The following is a 15334-nucleotide window of genomic DNA, read 5'->3' as shown; positions in this document are numbered from 1 at the left end:
TTACGTGTATTAATTCTATTCAATTATATATCCTCCATCCTCTTAAAATGTGCATTTTGGATACAACTTCACATTCATCCCAATTAATGTTGTCAGTTGCTATTCTATGTTTTCAAATTCTGACAACTAGTATTCTACTCTCCCAGGTTCATTATCCCTCCTTCCCTTCTAGACAGTAATCATTTAAGGTACCTGATTATAAATTGTTTGGTGTAATTTCAGTCCTCTTTCATGGAGCTGCAACTAGATAATAAAAATATAGTTTAAGTATTTGGGAAAAAAAGATCAATATTCCCAATGTCTCCCCCACAATCTCATCTATTTTCCCCCATTATATCAGATTAACATAGTTCCCGTTAGCCAAAAGCACTGCTATATAAATAAGATATCTGGTCAAAGACTTTTTAGCAGAAACACTGAAATACTTACTAAATCTAACCCATCAAGTGTCCCAAGGGGATAACAGAAAAATACTCAATAATGACAAGAAGGCTGAAGAAGAAATGGTTAACACCACCTCCCCCTACAAAGCACCATCCTTCTCCAGGGACCTGCAGGAGGGATATGACTTGGTACTGTAACAGGTCTAAGTTGTACCCTCCATGTTTCAGAAATAAGGGTGAAAGCAACCAGAAAGGCCCGAGAAAAGCACACCTGCTATACAAGGAATGTCCGCCTTTGAGTTCTGTGATGCCATCATCACATTCCTCAAAGTGTGCATAAGGTACACCCTAGGGTGGTTCAGAAAGCATCCAACATTGGCCATGAACTTAAAAAACAAAAGAAACAAACTAACAAAACTGTCACCATTTAGTTTCCATGATCATGTTTACCATGGCTTTTATAGCTGCTGTTCTGACACGTGGGTCTTGGTCACTGAAGTAATCTCCTATAATCTTCTGGACATCTCTGACAGCTAGGCCTTCTCCATCTTTTGTGACACTTTTCTCCAAAGAGCCAAGATTGCCAAGTAATTGCAGGCACTTATTTCTTACACCATGGGAGGTATCTGAGAGGTGCTATAAAAAGAAAAGAACAAAAGGACATGATTAAGATTGCTTAAACTAAACAAAAAACCAGAAGCAAAGCACTGTATCAACTTTAGGAAAGACTCCAAACACTACATTCTCAACACTGTCTAAGATCATGTTACTTGTGTATATGTCTTCCAAAAGAACCATAAATCCTTCAAATATAAGATCCCCAATTGTTCATCACTGCATTCCCAACAGCTAGTTTGCCTTAAGAGAAAGTACTTTAAAAACGGCCCCTAAGTTGCATTTTATATGCTATCAAATCTAAAATCAAAACAAAAATTTATTAATTTTTAAAACTTTTAAAATTGACCCGCCTGGGTGGCTCAGTCGTTAAGCGTCTACCCTTGGCTCAGGCGTGATCCCAACATTCCGGGATTGAGCCCCGCATCAGGCTCCTCCGCTGGGAGTCTGCTTCTTCCTCTCCCACTCCCCCTGCTTGTGTTCCCTCTCTTGCTGGCTGTCTCTCTCTCTCTCTCTCTCTCTCTCAAATGAATAAATAAAATCTTTAAAAAAAAAACAAAAACTTTTAATATTCACACAGAAAATGCAAAAAGCTTAAGTGTACAGCTCAATGAATTTTCGCAAAATGAATACACACATACAATAAGCACCCAGATAAAGAAACAGAACATGACCAACACCCAAGAAACCCCTCTCACCCCCTCCCCCACTAACTACACCACCATCAAAAATAGCCAATATCTTGACTTCTAACACATAGATTAATTTTGCCTATTTCTATACTTGGTAAAATCAAATAGTGTCTGGCCTCTCTTGCTTAATATTATGTTTGTAAGATTCATCCATAATATAGCATATAGCAATGGTTCATTCATTTTCGTTACCATACAGTATTCCATTTGTGACTATACCACAAACCATTGTCGGTAGATGGTTTTTTTCCAGTTTTTGGCTATTAATAATGCTACCATGATTGTGGTAGCTTGAATGTAGCTTCTATTGGATATAAACAGGATCAGAGTTGCTGGGTCACTGGACATGTATATGTTCAGCTTAAGAAGACACCACCAAGTAGCAAACAGTTTTCCGAAGCAGGTGTACTAATTTAACTAATTTACACTTCTGCCATTGATGCACCGTGTTTCAGTTGTGCCACATCCTTGTCAACACTTAAGTACTGTCAATCTTTTTCATGTTAGCTCTTCTCACCAGTATTTTTAACAAATTATCAGTTATCTATTGCTATACCTAGTCCTATGCTACCGAAGTAAGCTATTTGCATAATGCAGTAACAGGAACCAAAAATACTTTAAAGAGATGTGGTTGTATAGTACATGATAGTATAGCATGGAACTCTGACTTCTAAGCTTTTTACATCCATTGTAAGAAATATCCATTATACTGCAACACAGTATTCACATACAAATATATATACAGAAAGTTTAACAAAACAGTATTTACCCTTACATCATGTGATATACTCTGACATTTTAATTCTATTTTGATTTACAAAAAATACTAATCATGATGGAGTGCCTAGCTGGCTCAGTAGAGCAAATGACTCTTGATCTCAGGATTGCTAAGTTCAGGCCCCACACTGTGTGTAGACATCATTTAAAAATAAAATCCTTAAAAAAAAAATACTAATCATAGCCTATAAAACTGACTGCATTACCCACCAACAGATCACAATGCTCAAAGACACCGGTATAAAGAAAAGTGAATGGTGCCTGAAGTTTTAAAATCTGGGTTCACAGATCTCTTTACAGAAATGTCTGGTTTCGGGACTGGGGGAAGAAATATGTAAGAGCCTGGGACACTGCACCAGAAAGCAAGGAAGATATCAAGGACTAATGGAGTCCAGATCAAAAGGACAAAAGAAACCAGTAAGTAGGGCATTTCCCACTGTCAACATGGACATTACACCAAAAAAAAAAAAAAAAAAAAAAAAAGCAATCAAACAAATTCAGAATGTAGAACATTCTATAAGATCAATGACCCAGTTTCTTCGGTAAATTTATGGCATTTAAAGAAAAAATAAAAACAAAAGGGGGCATTGTTACTGATTAAAAGAAATTTAAGAGACTATCCAAAGCAATACGTAGGTCTTTTTGGATGCTAATCCAAAAGAAACCAACTATGCAATTAAGGAAATTTTAATATGAACTGGTATGAACTGATATAGAGTAACTGTTAATAATGGCATCATGGCTTTATTTTTTAAAATGATCAGTTATAGATGTATACTGAAGTATTTATGATTTAAATAACATGATGTCAGCTATTTGCCTTAAAATACTAGAGCAAAATAAAAAATAAAAATATGTTGTCTGGAGCAGACAACAACAAAAAGTGAGAGGAGAAAATCTATGAAAAAGACTGCACAGTATAAAAATTGTCAAATGTACACTCAAGACTGGAAATAACAGTAAATCTGCAATTTCCATAATATAAAATATATATACATCTATGAACAGCTTTATAAATATACATATATATATGACCAGCTCCAAATTTCAGCTCTGACTCATAATATGTGTAAATCAGTCAAGAATCAAGTCACCTCTCAGAGCCTCACTTCCTCATCTATAAAGAAAGAACAATAGCTGCCTCAGCTAACTTACATGGTTATCATGAGACTCAAATAGGGATATAAATGTAAAAAAAAATTGATACACTACAAGCTTAATATGACTATTAGCTATTGTTACCATAATCTATTTTTTTTAAAGATTTTATTTATTTATTTGACAGAGACAGCCAGCAAGAGAGGGAACACAAGCAGGGGGAGTGGGAAAGGAAGAAGCAGGCTCATAGCAGGGGAGCCTGATGTGGGGCTCGATCCCATAACGCCGGGATCACACCCTGAGCTGAAGGCAGACGCTTAACCGCTGTGCAACCCAGGCGCCCCTATTGTTACCATAATCTAAAATAATAAGAAAGGTAGATGGTCACAGATAAAGTATACATATGGTTTCATTACAAGGTAACTACATATATAAATGTCAATACAAAACAAGTATCTTTAGATATTCCCTTCAATTACAAATTTCCCAGGATTTTCTATCTATAAATGAAATCACTGATTTGAAATCACAACAGTCTCTGGAAGTATGCTCAATAATCACGCATTTCTCTTGACCTGTCTTTATTTGCCAATTCCCTGTTCTACAGGACCATAAGGATTAAGTGATATGTCTAAAAACACACTCCTGACACCCACTCAGTCCAGAGCTCATTTCCCCACTCAGCTACATGAATAACCTCATGATTTTAAAAACTTTGCTCATTATGTACAGAGTTGGGAATTTGCATCTTAAATACTTAAAAGCTCCACAATACCTATTTTCCTCTAACATATTTATACTGTTACTCCCAAATATCACCAGTCTCCAGCATGAAGAATTACTCTGGTTTCTAATCACTACATGATAAACATACTGACACTAAATTAATAACCAATTCTTGTGATTAGCTAACTAGGCTACCAATACTTTGTATAAGTAATACACACACACACACACACACACACACACACACACAAACTGAACGGACAGGAAGATGTATCAGATAAGTAAATATATTATAGCTGATTCTGGAGCTAGAGTACAGAAAGTACAAGATGAGCCTGGACTATTTTGTTGTGCCAGAGAAGAAGGAAGTATTCGAAGAACAATAGAAAGAAGTCAAAAGAACACAGAAGCCAGCTTAAAGGGGCTCCTATTTGGCCAAATCAGGAAATTTAGTTTTGTTGTTGTTGTTTTTCAAATCAGGAAAATACGAAGACCAAGGTGAATAATTATAGTAACAAACTATGACCCACTGAATAAATAAGGAATCTGTGAGTTTATAACTGATATAAACAAACCGAAAGTTTGAAGACAGAATATTTACATAGTCTCAAAGTGCCACCCTACAAAATACTTACTCATTTCAAAAGGAAAGAATAACTTCACAGTGAATAAACATGACAGACACTATCTTAACCAGGTGATCAAAGCTAACATCATTAGTAATAGGACAAATCAAAACGGTGTAGCGCCTAACAGGATGCAATAAGAGCATCACATCTGTGATATTCTTGCCAAAGGTGGTAACTTCAATCTAATTATGAGAAAATATCAGACAAATCCAAATTCTGGAAGGCTCTACAAAATAGCTATCTTATAATTTTCAAAAATGTCAACATCATAAAATCAAGTAATGACTGAGGAATTATTCCAGATTGAAGAAGACTAAAGAGATATGACTAAAATGCAAGATGTCGTTCTGAACTGGATCCTTTACCAGTAACAGACATGATTCGTCCAACACTGAAATCTGAGTGAGGTCAGAGGATCAAATGGTAGTATACACTGATGTTACGGTCCTGATTTTGATGATCATATTGAAGTTATGTAGGAAAATATCTTTGTTTATAGAAAATACACAATGAAGTATTCAAGAGTAATGGGGCACTATGTTAGAACTTATTCTAAAATAGGTCACAAGAAAAGTTCTCTATTACTGGACTTGCAATTTTTCTGCAAGTTTGAGACTTAAAAAAAAATTAACAGCCTAAATACACGTGAAAAAAAATATACAATAAAATATAAAAATATAAAAAATAAAATAACCACATTATTTTATTAACCATGTTATTGGTTATGAACCAATGTTTCATAAACATTAGAAAAATAGGGACAACTGGATGGCTCAGTCGAGCACATGACTCTTGATCTCAGGGTCGTAAGTTCAAGTCCCATCTTGGGTGTAGAGATTACTTAAAAATAAAATCTTGGGGTGCCTGGGTAGCTCAGTTGGTTAAGCATCCAACTCTTGGTTTTGGATCAGATCATGATCTCATGGGTGGTGGGATCAAGCCCTGAATCGGGCTCCATGCTCAGCAGGCAGTCTGCTTGAAGAGTCTCCCTCTGCCCCTCCCCCCTGAGTGTGTGCACACAAGTGCTCTCTCTCAAATAAATAAATCATTTTTAAATAAATAAAATCTTAAAAAAAGAAAAATATTACATTATCCATAGGAATAAGTGTATTTTTAAGAACATAAAAAGAAAGAGGCAGCAATAACAGAACCACACCCAAAGAGGTTCAGAGAATGCCTCAAGAAGTATAGGAAGCTTTGCAGACAAAGTGGATTCCATAAACTGTTTCACCTCTTGTCTGAGAGGCAAAGTAGCATAGCTGAATGAGCAGGAACTGAAGTCAGACAGACCCAGGTCTGACTGCTGGTCCTGCTACGTAGTATCTATGTGATCTTCACTAACCCCCACAAATTTTTAGAAATCCTTACTTTGTAAAAATAGTAATAATATCCTCTACCATGAAGTTCTGTGGTGAGTATACTAAGTGAACTCATTTAAGAATTACTGTATGGGGGGCGCCTGGGTGACTCAGTTGGTTAAGCGTCCAACTCTTAATTTCAGCTCAGGTCATGATCTCAGGATTGTGGGATCCAGCCCTGCACTGGGCATGAAGCCTGCTTGGGATTCTCTCTTCCCCCCTTCCTCTGCCTCTCCACCTGTGCCCTCGCACTCACTCGCTCTCGCATTCTCTCTCTCTCCCTCCCCAACCCCCCCAAAAAGAACTACTGTATGTAAAATTAGCTAATAGTGTCTGGGACATAACGGACATTCAGTAACCACAAGTGCCTAGCATAGTGCCAAGCATTTAGCATGTACTTAAAAAAAAAAAAAAAACTACTTAAGAAGAAAAGGAGAACAGGTAAGGAACAGAAGACCAACTGATGGCAAAAAACAGAAAATGGAGAGGAGTCAGAGGTAAGAGTGGGCACCTAGATGAAATAGGTCTGCTGATCTGGATCACACAAGCATGAGCTTTCTAGTGATGGCTATCTAACAACAACAAGGCAGTCTGTCATGAAACGTAGAGAGCACCTATTAATGGCTCACACCAGAATGCTCCAGGAGAAGAGTCCTGAATTAAGTACAAACCTAGACTTGGTGAGAAGCTATGTCCTACGTGGATATGGGATGGGCAGGTAGGCTTACTTGGAGAAGAGAACAAAGGAAACCTGGGAGAAAGCCACTATGCTGAGAGGGTGGGGCACTCAGAAACAGAACGTCTCATTATAAAAATGGTTCACTCAAACGTTTTAGATCCGAGTTAATTCTTGCCTCCAAGTAATTTAGGCTGCAAAATGTCCTCACATACCTTATATATAGTTAAAGCTCAAAATTATCAATCAAATTAAGACAGTGAAACTGAGAAATTATGAGAAACTTCAGGTTTGAAGCTGACAATGACTCTATCAGTTAATAAAACAGGATTTTTTTTAACGAACTATTTTAGTAGGAAAACATCATTTCTTATAACTAAACTGTTGACTGACCCACCAGCCCCTGAAGGTTGCTTCCACTGTAACAAATACTTTATTTGATTTTCAAACAACAAACTGAAACCTTCCACTTCTATTAAGGTAACCAGGCAACACTGCTATATAACCAGCCTATTACTGCACACAGAATGTTAGGCCAAAAGACAGCGGAAGTCTAAATCATACTCTCGGGGCAGCAATTACAGTTCTATGATGTCCTTCCCATACAGGTCATTTCTTGCATGATGCCATCATCACTAAGAGCTGCCTAGTGTGTCTGCTCTGCAGATGATGCTATTTTGGTGTTATACCCAGGCTACTAAAGTGACATCATTTTTATATTAATGGAGCGAGTAAGCAAACCACATCCTCAATAATAAGAGCAATCCATGTCAAAAATAAGCTAAACCGGGGCTCCTGGGTAGTGCAGTCGTTAAAGTGTCTGCCTTCGGCTCAGGGCGTGATCCTGGCGTTCCGGGATCGAGTCCCACATCGGGCTCCTCCGCTGGGAGCCTGCTTCTTCCTCTCCCACTCCCCCAGCTTGTGTTCCCTCTCTCGCTGGCTGTCTCTTTGTCACATAAATAAATAAAATCTTTAAAAAAAAAAAATAAGCTAAACCAACTAGTTTAAAACTACTGCTATAAGGGAAAAAAAATCAATAGTTAAGTATACCAAGAAAATCTGAGAATGAAGTTCCTTAAGTAAGACAAAAATAACTTAATGACTCATTCAGTTTCAACATGGATTGTTTTCAAGCGCAGATAAAAATTCAGTGTACTTTGTATGCAAATTATTTTAACAGATACACTCTCCTAACACACCATACATAATATTCGAGTAGAATTTTATAAATGTTAAAATACTATATGGTTATATCTGCTGACTTTTAAGAGTTTTCTATACTTAACGCCACAGAATTAAAGGAACAGAAAGGAAACAGAGAGGCTGGATGAACAGGTGAGATGGAAACAGACAAAGAAGAATTAAAACCTGGCTCTAAGAGAGACTTATACAAAAAAAATGAGAAGAATATTTGTTCTTCTGGAAAAATCTTCACAGATAGAAGGAAAGCAGATCTCCAACTTTAGTTTTACAGACGCTATATATGAAAAGAATATTAATTTCCTAGCCAAATCTGTGAACCAAATCTTTTCATCTCTCAAATGAGGATTAGCTGTACAATGTACCTCAAAGGTATTGACAGGATAAAATGAGATGAACTTTGAAGAGTTAAGAGTACTTCAAGGCATGACTTTCTTCCTAATGTGAAACAAAAAATACAGCAGATTCATAGCCTGTATTCGAAAGACATATATAAAGGAACAATCTGAAATTCAAATAATAATAATGATAGAAATAGATTATAATATATTGAATAAAATGAGAGAGACAGGAAAGAAGGGAAGGAGAGCTTTACTTACAGTAATATGTCAACTAATAAGGAACAAGAGTTAGAAAATCATGATTTTGCAATGACCAGAGTAACAACTGACTCAGCAAAATTTATTAATAGTCTCTAAAATAGTGAATAAAAATTTGATGGGGAAGAGGATACTTACAGCAACTCAAAGTATCTCCCACAAATCACTTATTAATCACAGGAAAATTGTAACTCTACAACAGAAAACCTGGTAGTCATCATCTTAACCAAGTATCACATTTAATATCAATAATGAGTCAAATCTCATCTGTGCCTTATAATATGATAAACTGAGAACAAATATTACTGATGTGGTACTCCTGCCAAAATACGTAACCTGAATCTAAACAGAGGAAATACAGATTATAAAGACTGAACAGATAAACACAGATTAAAAGACATTCTATAATAAATGGTCTATATTCTTCAAAAATGTAAAGGTCACAAAAGACAAAGACAGGGACCTTTCCAAATTAAAGAAAAGGGATGAAAACTAAATGCAATCTGTGACCCTGAACCAGAAAAGAAAAATTTATATAAAAATGTATATTTATATATAAAATTTGTAAATCTATATAAAAATTTATTATATAAATTAATATATTTTATATACAAAAATTTATATAATAAAGAATATTGGGACAATCAGAATTTGAATAAAGGCTGAGATTAGTATTAGTACTGTACCAAGTTAAATTTCCTGATTTTCAGAATTGCCCCGTGTTTATAAAAATTACATCCTTTTTTTTTTAAAGATGTATTTATTTATTTCAGAGAGAGAATGTACGTGCATGCCGGCAGGAGGTGTGGGGACAGCTGAAGAAGGAGAGAGAGAATCTTAAGCAGGTTTCACACCAGGCATGGCCCCCCACACAGGGCCCGATCTCACAACCCTAAGAGCATGACCTGAGCCAAAATTTAAGAGTTGGACACTTAACTGAATGAGCCACCCAGGTGCCCGAAAATTATATCCTTCTTAAGAAATACACTTAAGTATTTAAGTATTACTTTAGTAGAAAAAGGGCATTATGACTACAATTTACTGTTACATGATTCAGGAAAAAATAATAAGTATATACACAGCGATAATGATAAAGCAAATGTGGTAAAAGTTAACTATTAGTGAATCAGGGAGAAGGATATATGGAAATTCCTTACATTTTTTTTTTTTAAGTACGCTCCACACCCAGCATGAAGCCCAACACAGGGCTTGAACTCAAAACCCTGAGATCAAAACCTCAGCTGAAATCAAGAGTCAGCCACCCAACCAAGCCACCCAGGCACCCCTACATTATTTTATAATTGGGGGGGGGGTAAGTTTGAAATTGCTGAGGTGCCTGGATTTTGCCCCAACCCAATACTTTCCCAGAATTCTCTTTCTCGGTGAAAGGCACCTAGCATCTTGCTAAGGACTGGGAGTGAGGGGAGAATGAGAAGTTACTGTTTAACTCATAAAGTTTCAGTTTTGCGAAGTGAAGAGATGGGTGAATGAATGATGGAGATGGTAGCATGAAAGAAAATACTTAATGCCACTGAACTGTACACTTTAAAATGATTACAATGGTAAATATTATGTTATGCGTGTTTTTTGAATCTTAAAAAATTATATTTAAACTGAAAAAATTCATATGTATTTTACCACAATTAAAAAAAATTTAACAAAAAAGTTAAATATAGGTTTAATAGCCCTGCCATTTCATTCCTAGGATAAATAGACCCAAGAGAACTGAAAACATACTTCCAACCAAAACCTGTAAACAAATATTCACAGCAGCATTATTCACAACCGCCAAAGAAACAATGTTGAAAGATTCACCACATTTCAAATTCAAAGAGTGAATTCTTTATAATAACAGGTTTATTGAAATATAACTCACATACCACACAATTCATCCAGTTAACGTACACAATTCAATGGTCTTCGGTATATTTATGTATGGGTACAATCATCATCACAGTTAATCTTCCAACATTTTCATCATCACAAAGAGATGCCCTTTTGCTACCAGTCACGTATTCCTCTATCTATCCCAGCCCTAAGTACCTACCTACTAATCGACTTTCCTTTTTTTAAAATTTTTATTATGTTATGTTATTCACCATACAGTACATCATTAGTTTTTGATGTCGTGTTCCATGATTCATTGTTTGCGTATAATACCCAGTGCACCATGCAATACGTGCCCTCCTTAATACCCATCACCGGCCTAGCCCAATCCCCCACCCCCCTCCCCTCTGAAACCCTCAGTTCGTTTCCCAGAGTCCATAGTCTCTCGTGGTTCATTCCCCCTTCTGTTTACCTCCTTCTTCATTCTTCCCTTCCTTCTCCTACCAATCTCCCTGCTATTCCTTATGTTCCACAAATGAGTGAAACCGTATGATAATTATCTTTCTCTGCTTGACTTTCACTTAGCATAATCTCCTCCAGACCCGTCCATGTTGCTGCAAATGCTGGGTAATCGTTCTTCCTGGTGGCTGAGTAATGTTCCATTGTATATATGGACCACATTCATCTGCTGAAGGACATCTTGGCTCCTTCCACAGTTTGGCTATTGTGGACAATGCTGCTATGAACATTGGGGTGCATATGGCCCTTCTCTTCACTATGTATCTTTGGGGTAAATACCCAGTAGTGCAATTGCTGGGTCATAGGGTAGCTCTGTTTTTAACTTTTTGAGGGACCTCCACACTGTTTTCCATAGTGGCTGTACCAACTTGCATTCCCACCAACAATGTAAGAGGGTTCCCCTTTCTCCACGTCATCTCCAACATTTGTTGTTTCTTGCCTTATCAATTTTTGCCATTCTAATTGGCGTAAGGTGGTATCTCCATGTGGTTTTGATTTGAATTTCCCTGATGGCTAATGATTTTGAACATTTTTTTCATGTGTCTGTCAGCCATTTGTATGTCTTCATTGGTTCTGTCTCTGTTAGATTTACCCATTACGGAAATTTCATATAGACAGAATCATATATGTAAGTTTTTTGTAACTAGCTTCCTTCACTCAACGTGTTTTCGAGATTCATCCAGCTGTAGTGTATACTAATATTTCGTTCCTTTTTATGGTCAAAGAACATTCACTGTATTTGGTTTATCCATTCATCAGTTGCTGAGATGGCCATCTGGGTTGTTTCCATCTTTTAAGTAATATGAATATTGCTGCTATAAACATTTATGTACAAATTTTGTGTGAATATGCTTCAGTTCTCTTGATACATAGCTACAAGTGGAACTGCTGGGTCATATACTAAGCCATTAATTTTTTGAGGAACTGCTGAACTGTTTTCCAAAGCAGCTAAGGCATTTTACATTTCCACCAGAAATAGAGAGCTCCAATTACTCCAAATCCTCACCAAACCTTGGTATGGTCAAGCCTTTTTTAACAATCCAAAAGGTTGTGAAACAGCATCATCTCATTGTGGTTTTGATTTCTATTTCCCTAATGACTGAAGATGCTGAGCATTATTTTCTGCTTATTGGCTACCTGTATATTTTCTTTGGAGAAATGCCTATTAAGGTCCTTTGCCCGTTTTTTAATTGTGTTATTTGGATTTTTATTGTTAGGTTCTCAGAGATGTTTACATAGAGATTAGACATGATTTACAAATATTTTTTCCCATTCTGTAGACCGTCTTCACTTTCTTGATAGTGTCCTTCCAATCACAATTCTTCAATTTTGATGAAATCCAATTTATCTATTTTTTCTTTTGTTCCTTGTGCTTTTGTCATATCTAATAATCCACTGCCAAATCCATGCTCATGAAAACCTACAACTATGTTTTCTTCTAAGTTTATAGTTTTAGCTGACAAATTTAGATCTTTGATACACTGAGTTAATTTTTACATATGGTGTTAATGAAGTTTCCAAATTCATTCTTTTGCAGGGGGATATCCAGGTGTCCTAACACCACATGTTGAACACACTGTTCTTTCTCCATTGAATGGTATTGGTACCCCTTCAAAAATCAGTTGACCAAAGACACATGGGATTAATTTTGGGTTCTCAATTCTATTTCCCTGATCTTTACACCTACCTCTTGGTGCTTAGTAAGTTTTGAAATCTGTTACTGTGTTGTTCTTTTTCAAGACTGTTCTGGCTATCTTGGTTCCCTCTGAAAATCCACATAGTTTTCAGGTACAAGTTTTGTACTTCTCTTGTTAAATGTATTAGTATTTTATTAGTTTTGATGCTATAATAAATGGATTTTCTTAATTTCATTTTCATATTGCTCACTGCAAATATACAGAAATACAACTGATTTTTTGTACATTGATATTGTATCCTACAACCTTCCTGAACTTATTACTTATAATAGGTTTTTAACGGATTCCTTAGAATTTTTCATATATAAGGTCATGTCATGTGAATAGACAGGGATAGTTTTACTTTTTCCTTCCCAGGATAGATGCCTTTTATATCTTTTTCTTGCCTAAGTGCCCTGGCTAGAACCTCCATCCAGTACAATGTAGAATAGACATAAGACACAAGAACATAGCTATTTTGCTCCTGATCTTAGGTGGAGAAAGCATCCAATCTTTCACTATTAATATGTTAGCTGGCAGTTTCTCACAGATGGCCTTTATCAGGCTGAAGAGGTTCTATTCTACTGGCAGGCTTTTTTTTTTTTTTTAAGTATTTTTATAATGAAATTATATTGGATCTTGTTAAATGCTTTTGCTAAATCTATTCTGAGATGATCATGGAGTTCTGTCCTTTATTCTTTTTTTAATTTATTTTCAGATGTTGAGCCAACTTGCATTCCTGGAATAAATCTCATTTAGTCATGGTGTATAATCCTATTTACAAATAGCTGAATTTGACCTGCTAGCATCCATATTCCTAAAAAACATTGGTCTAGAGTTTGTTTTTCATGTGAAGTCTTTGTTTGGTTTTAGTATTAGGCTCATACTCACCTCATAGAAGGAGCTGGGAAGTATTCACTCCTTTTGGGGGGAATGTGAAAAACTGGTGTATCTATTTAAATGTTTGATATGAAGCCATCTGAGCGTAAGCTTTTGTCAGGTTTCTGTTTTTCTCATTACTAATTTAATTACTTTACTTACTACAGGTCTAGTCAGATTGTCTACTTCTTGAGTTAGTTTTGATGGTCTGTCTCTCTATAGAAATTTGTCCATTTCATCTAAGTTACCTAGATTATTAGCATATGGTTATTCATAGTTTTCTTTTATAATCTTCTATTATTTCTATCACATGGGTATTAATGTGTGCTCCCTCTTTTCTGACGCTGGCAATTTGAGTCTTCCCTCTTTCTTTCCTGGGCAATATAACTAAAGGTTTGTCAATTTTGTTGATCTTTTCAAAGAACAAGCTTTTGGTTTCATTGATTTTTTTTCTACTGTTTTTCTATTCTCTAGTTCATTAATTTCCACTCTAATCATCTTTCTCATTTCCCTCCATCTGCATGCTTTATATTTAGTGCATTCTTCTTTTCCCAGTGTCTTAAGGTGGAAGGTTAGGTTACGAATTTGAGATCTTTTGACTTTTTTAACCATAGGCATTTAGAGTAATAAATTTCCCTCTAAGCATGCTTTAGCTACATCCTGTAAATTTTGTATGTTGTATTTTCATTCATCTCCAAGTATTTTCTAATTTCTCTTTTGATTTCTTCTTTGACCCACTGGTGATATAGGAGTATGTTGTTTAATTTCCATATTTAGGGGTTTCCCAAATTTCTTTCTGTTACTGATTTCTAATTTCATTTCATTCTGGTTAGAGAACATACTTTGTATTACTTCTATCAAAAAGGTGAATGTTACTGTATGTGAATCTTATCTCAAAGCACATTGTACGACAAAATCACAAACAAAATGGCATTAGGCAATATAAATACTAACTGCAGCTATGCATCATAGTCTTTATTTACTTGAGTCTGCAAAGCTTTTGACAGATCTACCATTTTCAAATGGTTCAAATTTTTACTCCATTATAAGCCTCTACAAACGGTGAAGAAACAAACAAAACCCCACAAGAGAAACTAGCAAAGAATATGAAAAGTTTATTTGAAGAGAGGAAATAGAAATGAAACACAAATATGAAGCCTCACTAATAATCTTTTAAAATGGAAAGTTTTAAAAAAATAACTAATTAAAAAATAAAAAGGAAATTCAAAGAAAAACATTTTCCTCCTACCAAATTAACAGGTTTGTCTTCTGTTTTTTTGTTTGGTTGGTTTTTTAAAGATTTTATTTGTCAGAGAGAGAGAGATACAGAGAGAGAGAGCACAAGCAGGGTGAGCAGCAGAGGCAGAAGGAGAAGCAGGCTCTCCAATGAGCAAGGAACCCGATGTGGGACTCAATCCCAGGACCCTGGGATCATGACCTGAGCTGAAGGCAGATGCTTAACCGACTAGGCCTTCCAGGAGTCCCTTCTGTTTTAAAACATTAATATCCACACCTTTGTCATGTGATAGATTAACTGACCAGATAAGTGTGGATTTATTTCTGGGCTTTCTATTCTGTTCCATTGATCTAGGTGTCTATTTTTGTGCCAGTACCATACTGTTTTGGTTATTACAGCTTTGTAGTATATCTTGAAATGTGAAATTGTGATACCTCCAGCTT

The 15334-nt window shown here is 35.9% G+C and overlaps 1 protein-coding gene across 2 annotated transcripts in view; it reads right to left on the bottom strand.

Moving 5' to 3' along the window:
• INTS4 (integrator complex subunit 4) overlaps positions 1 to 15334 on the bottom strand; it is a 108241-nt gene that overhangs the window by 61317 nt on the left and 31590 nt on the right. For both annotated transcript variants that reach the window (XM_057316675.1, XM_026518179.4), the window contains exons 5-6: positions 834 to 1019; positions 193 to 243 (exon numbers count right to left, since the gene is read on the bottom strand). In XM_057316675.1, the coding sequence (XP_057172658.1) occupies positions 193 to 243; positions 834 to 1019 (237 nt within the window). The remainder of the gene's footprint in view (positions 1 to 192; positions 244 to 833; positions 1020 to 15334) is intronic.

This window comes from Ursus arctos, unplaced genomic scaffold, assembly GCF_023065955.2.
Source record: "Ursus arctos isolate Adak ecotype North America unplaced genomic scaffold, UrsArc2.0 scaffold_22, whole genome shotgun sequence".
Lineage (NCBI taxonomy): Eukaryota > Metazoa > Chordata > Mammalia > Carnivora > Ursidae > Ursus > Ursus arctos.
This window is presented reverse-complemented; position numbering and strand designations above follow the sequence as displayed.